We start from the raw sequence: 5,016 nt of genomic DNA, 5'->3' as shown, positions 1-5,016 counted from the left end.
CAAAAGACATAAAATATTTCAGCTTAAAATATGGAAACTGGGATAATATTCTAAAAATGAGAAAAAGGAAAATGTGGTTCCTTTAGCATTTAAACTGACCACATCTGGCTCAAACAACCGCTTACACTGACCATGTCTGGTCACCTACACTTTTTTCTGCAAAATAGGGGTAGTTTATCCTGTTCAGGCTATATTATTAGCATTATCCTGCGTTTGATAATTTAAAATCACTTATTATTCTTCTTCTTCTTATTAAGGTGGCGAGCTGGCAGAATTGTTAGCATGCCGGGCAAAATGCTTAGCAGGATTTTGTTCGACTTTATGTTTTGAGTTCAAATTCCACTGAGGTCGACTTTACTTTCAACCTTTTGGGGTTGATGAAATAAGCACCAGTTATGCACTGGGGATCAATGTTATCGACTAGCCCCCTCCCCTAAAATTTCAGACCTTGTGCCTATAGTAGAAAGGAATTGTATTATTACTATTATTTTTTTTTTAAGATGGTGAGCTGGCAGAGATGTCAGCATATTGAAGATGAAGTGCTTAATGGTATTTCTTCTGGCTATTTATTGGCTGAAATCAAATACTGCTGAGGTCAATTTTGCCTTTCAATCTTTTAGGGTGTGATGGGTCATTGCCAGTGTCGCCTGACTGGCTTTCTGTGCTGGTGGCACGTAAAAAGCAGCATCCGAATGCGGTCGATGCCAGCACCACCCTCCCGCCCCGACTGGCTCTTGTGCCAGTGGTACGTAAAAAGCACCATCCGAACGTGGTCGATGCCAGTGCTGCCTGACTGGCTCCCATGCTGGTGGCATGTAAAAAGCATCATCTGAACATGGCCGATGCCAGTGCCAGTGGCACGTAAAAAGCACCCACTAAACTCTTGGAGTGGTTGGCGTTAGGAAGGGCATCCAGCTGTAGAAACATTGCCAGATCAGATTGGAGCCTGATGCGGCTTCCTGGCTTGCCAGTCCCTAGTCAAACCATCCAACCCATGCCAACATGGAAAATAGACGCTAAAAGATGATGATGATGATGATGATGATGATGATGGTGGTGGTGGTGATGAGATAAAACGTCAGTCAAGTAAGACAATTACCTTCAATTTTATTTTTCAGTTGTTCACATGAAGCAAGATAAGCTTGTTTGTCTTCTTCTTCCTTGTGAGTCTGTGGCTGTAATGCTGTACCTTCCTGGAAAATGGAACCAAAAACAATCTGTTCATGAGACAAAAAGACAACAAACCATGGGGTGGGGGCAGTTTTAAATTAATGGAAATAAGTTTGCCTGGTTACTGTCCACTTTACATGGCTTTAGTTCAAAATAGTCCATCACCAACTCTGGTCATTTCAATAGTGAAGTTGGTGCTAAGTTACTTGCTGAAGACACAGCTTAATGGTTAAGGTGTTTGGTTCAGAGTCGTAAAACTATTAATTTGATTCATGACTTTCCCAACCACATGGTTCCGGGTTCAGTCCCACTGCGTGGCACCTAGGGCAAGTATCTTCTACTGTAACCCTGGGCTCACAAAAGCCTTGTGAGTGGATTTGCTAAACGGAAATTGAAAGAAACCTGTTGTGCATGTATATCTATCTATGTGTGTGTGTGTTTGTCCCCTACCATTGCTTGACAACTGGTCTTAGTGTGTTTACATCTCCATTATTTAGCAATTTGGCAAAAAAGGCCAATAGAATAAGTACAGGCTTAAAGAAAAAAGTACTGGGGCCGATTCATCTGACTAAAAATGTTTCAAGGTAGTGCCCCAGCATGGCCATAGTCTAAAAAGTTGAGAAAAAGATATAAAAGATATCTGTCACCGCAATTATTCAATGTGTATTCCTTTAAGATAGTAGGTTGTGATTTTGAGAAAATTTGGTTGCCATTTCTAGCAGATTCAGAGGCCACATACAGGCTATGTTAGCAGCAGATGTTCATATTTTAAGTCCTGTGGATAAAATTATCTGTAGGGACATGATGGAAAGAAGAATAGTTCTAGAACAGTGGTTGTCAACCATTCCTAGCCTATTGCATGCCTATTTTGCTCCACCGGACACCAGAGTAATATTTTTATCATCATCATCATTTTACGTCTGCTTTCCATGCTGGTATGGGTTGGACGGTTTGACTGAGGACTTGTGAACCAGAAGGCTGGACCAGGCTCAATCTGATCTGGCAAAGTTTCTACAGTTTCTACTAGCAACGACCATGTTCGAATGTTGATTTTCACGTGCCAGTAACGCGACGCTGGCAATGATCATGCTTGAATGGTGCTTTTTACATGCCACCAGCAAATGTATAAATACCATCCGAACGTGACCGATGTCAGTACCTCCTGACTGGCGCCTGTGCCAGAGGCATGTAAAAGACACCCACTACACTCTCAGAGTGGTTGGTGTTAAGAAGGGCATCCAGCTGTAGAGATATTGCCAGATCAGACTGGAGCCTAGTGCAGCCTCCCAGCTTCCCAGACCCCAGTGAAACTGTCCAACCCATGCCAGCATGGAAAGTGGACATTAAACGATGATGATGATGATGATTTTGTATATTGTAGAAGTATAAATGATTTACTGCAGATAAATTTTACAGCAAAATCTTATACTGACCCCCCACTGGCCATAGGAACCTTGGTTGAGAACCACTAACTTCAAGAGTTGCCACAATGGAGAGGGAGGGAAGAAGAATAACTATTGTAAATGCCTTACCTCTTTAACTTTTGGCCACCAAACAGTAGGCACAATTTCAATAAGTCCTTTATCGTCCGGGGGTTTAATGTGAAGAAAGACGGGAAATTTAATCTTGTCAAACGTAACAACAATTAAGGAAACCAATGCAGAATAAGTTAGGAGCAATGCATATTTAGAATAAAATATGTGTATGTGTGTCCATGTGTATGTGTCCATGTGTGTCTGTCCATGTGTGTCTGTCCATATGTGTGTGTCTGTGTGTGTGTGTATCTGTCTGTATGTGAGTGTCTCTATATGTGTGTGTGTGTGTGTGTTTCTGTATGTGTGTGTCTGTCTCTGTCTCTGTGTGTCTGTATGTGTGTGTCCGTGTGTGTGTCCATGTGTGTGGGTGTGTCTGTCTATGTGTGTGTGTGTGTGTGTCTGTCTGTGTCTCTGTGTGTCTGTATGTGTGTGTCCATGTGTATGTGTCCATGTGTGTCTGTATGGACTTTACTAATCCATATCTAAGATACAGCAATTCTGGAGATGCAGTGGAGATGCAGATAATAATATATATCATAATAGATCTGTATCAAAAATAATTTTCTAACATTATTATGTTATTCACATTATTTACATTGGACGGATATGTGTCCTCATCTTGTTTGTTGTTACCACAACATTTCAGTTGATTTACTCTCCAGCCTTCATCAGGTGTCCTGGTAAGAATTTTGAACCCAGCCCTGGGTTCTCATTCCTAAGGTTTTTTTTGCTGATGTTATTATTATTATTATTATTATTATTTATTCAAGGTACTGCTTGGAATTGAAATTGGAATCTTGGAGTTAGTAGCCCACACTCTTAACCGTGGCAATTATAGAGTGAATTTCAGGGCTTGTAAACCTAATAGTCAGCCGAAACGTGGTAACAACAAAGATGAGGACACATATCCATCCAATGTAAATACTGTACAGAATTCTTCATCTCTAAAATACAGAACAGTAATATTCTAACATTCAAGAAATTCTATGGAAGATATCCAGTTTTGGTGGTTAAATTGACAATGATTACATATAAATGAAAAACAAAGGATATAACACATGGGACAATAGATGGTGCCGCGTCTGGGAATGCTTCAATATTGCCAAGGTCAAACTCAAATACATTCTCTGGAAATAAAGAAAAAAAAAACAAACTCATATCTAGATTTAAGTAAAATTTCTTAAAAAAACACAGAAAAGAAAATTACCCACTTTTTCACACATTGTCTAGAGGGAGGATTGCTTTTCTGAGACAATTACCGTATCAAAGATATTTGCATGATTTAGAATACGTGTATGAACATGCTAAACATGCATGTCAACAGCATTTAGAAGCATTAAGTTAATTTTCTTCAATTTATATACTTAACATTGAAAATTTACAAATATTAAACATTTTGTGTGGAAGGTTTTATTTTTCTTCAAAAGATCAAAGATATTTCAAGAACAACAAAGCTGTTTCAATATCAGTTTCAGATTTCAGCACAAGGCCAGTAATTTAAGGGGAGGGGTAAGTCGATTTCATTGAACCCCCCACCCCACCGGAGGCGGGGGTCAATAATTGGTACTTATTTTATTGACCCCGAAAGAAAGGATGAAAGATAAAGTAGACCTTGGTGGAATTTGATCTCAAAATGTAAAGACAAGTGAAATGCTGCTGAGCATTTTGCCTGACGTGCTGACGGTTCTGCCAGCTTGCTACCCTATTTGCTGTTTGGATGTAAGAACAAGTTCCTAGTGGTTATCAATGACAACTCAGCATCTGTCGCTGATGGTAGATAACAACACAGAATTGCCTTTTTCCTATGGTTCCAATGACATCATTCACAGCTTTTTATGTGCCACCAGCACAGGAGCCAACTGGGTTGGGAGGGGACGGGGGCTGGCATCGAGCACGCTCAGATGGTGCTTTTTACGTGCCAGCAGCACAAGGAGCCAGTCAGGAGGCACTGACAAAACAACCCATGCATGAATGGTGCTTATTGCGTGCCACCAGCATGGGAGCCTCATTTTAGATAAATGAGGAGAAATTAAAAAACAATAAATATCGTTAGCATAAATTTGAAAGAGTCTTTTAAGAAATAATCTCATTATGAATGATGCAATTATACCTGTGAATAATAATATCATGAAAGATTAATTAGCCATTAACATATCTATCTATCCATATTCTTTTACTTGTTTCAGTCATTTGACTGCGGCCATGCTGGAGCACCGTCTTTAGTCGAGTAAATTGACCCCAGGACTTATTTTTTGTAAGCCTAGTACTTATTTTATCCGTCTCTTTTGCTGAACTGCTAAGTTATGGGAAT

At 39.9% G+C, this 5,016-nt stretch overlaps 1 protein-coding gene across 1 annotated transcript in view; it reads right to left on the bottom strand.

Moving 5' to 3' along the window:
- LOC106882205 (E3 ubiquitin-protein ligase RNF123) overlaps positions 1-5,016 on the bottom strand; it is a 105,287-nt gene that overhangs the window by 40,997 nt on the left and 59,274 nt on the right. The window contains exons 14-17 of the mRNA XM_052974121.1: positions 3,758-3,832; positions 2,703-2,804; positions 1,100-1,193; positions 149-156 (exon numbers count right to left, since the gene is read on the bottom strand). Of these exons, the coding sequence (XP_052830081.1) occupies positions 149-156; positions 1,100-1,193; positions 2,703-2,804; positions 3,758-3,832 (279 nt within the window). The remainder of the gene's footprint in view (positions 1-148; positions 157-1,099; positions 1,194-2,702; positions 2,805-3,757; positions 3,833-5,016) is intronic.

This window comes from Octopus bimaculoides, chromosome 1 (genome assembly GCF_001194135.2).
Source record: "Octopus bimaculoides isolate UCB-OBI-ISO-001 chromosome 1, ASM119413v2, whole genome shotgun sequence".
Lineage (NCBI taxonomy): Eukaryota > Metazoa > Mollusca > Cephalopoda > Octopoda > Octopodidae > Octopus > Octopus bimaculoides.
The sequence above is the reverse complement of the archived record's forward strand: the minus strand, read 5'-3'. Positions and strand labels throughout refer to the sequence as shown.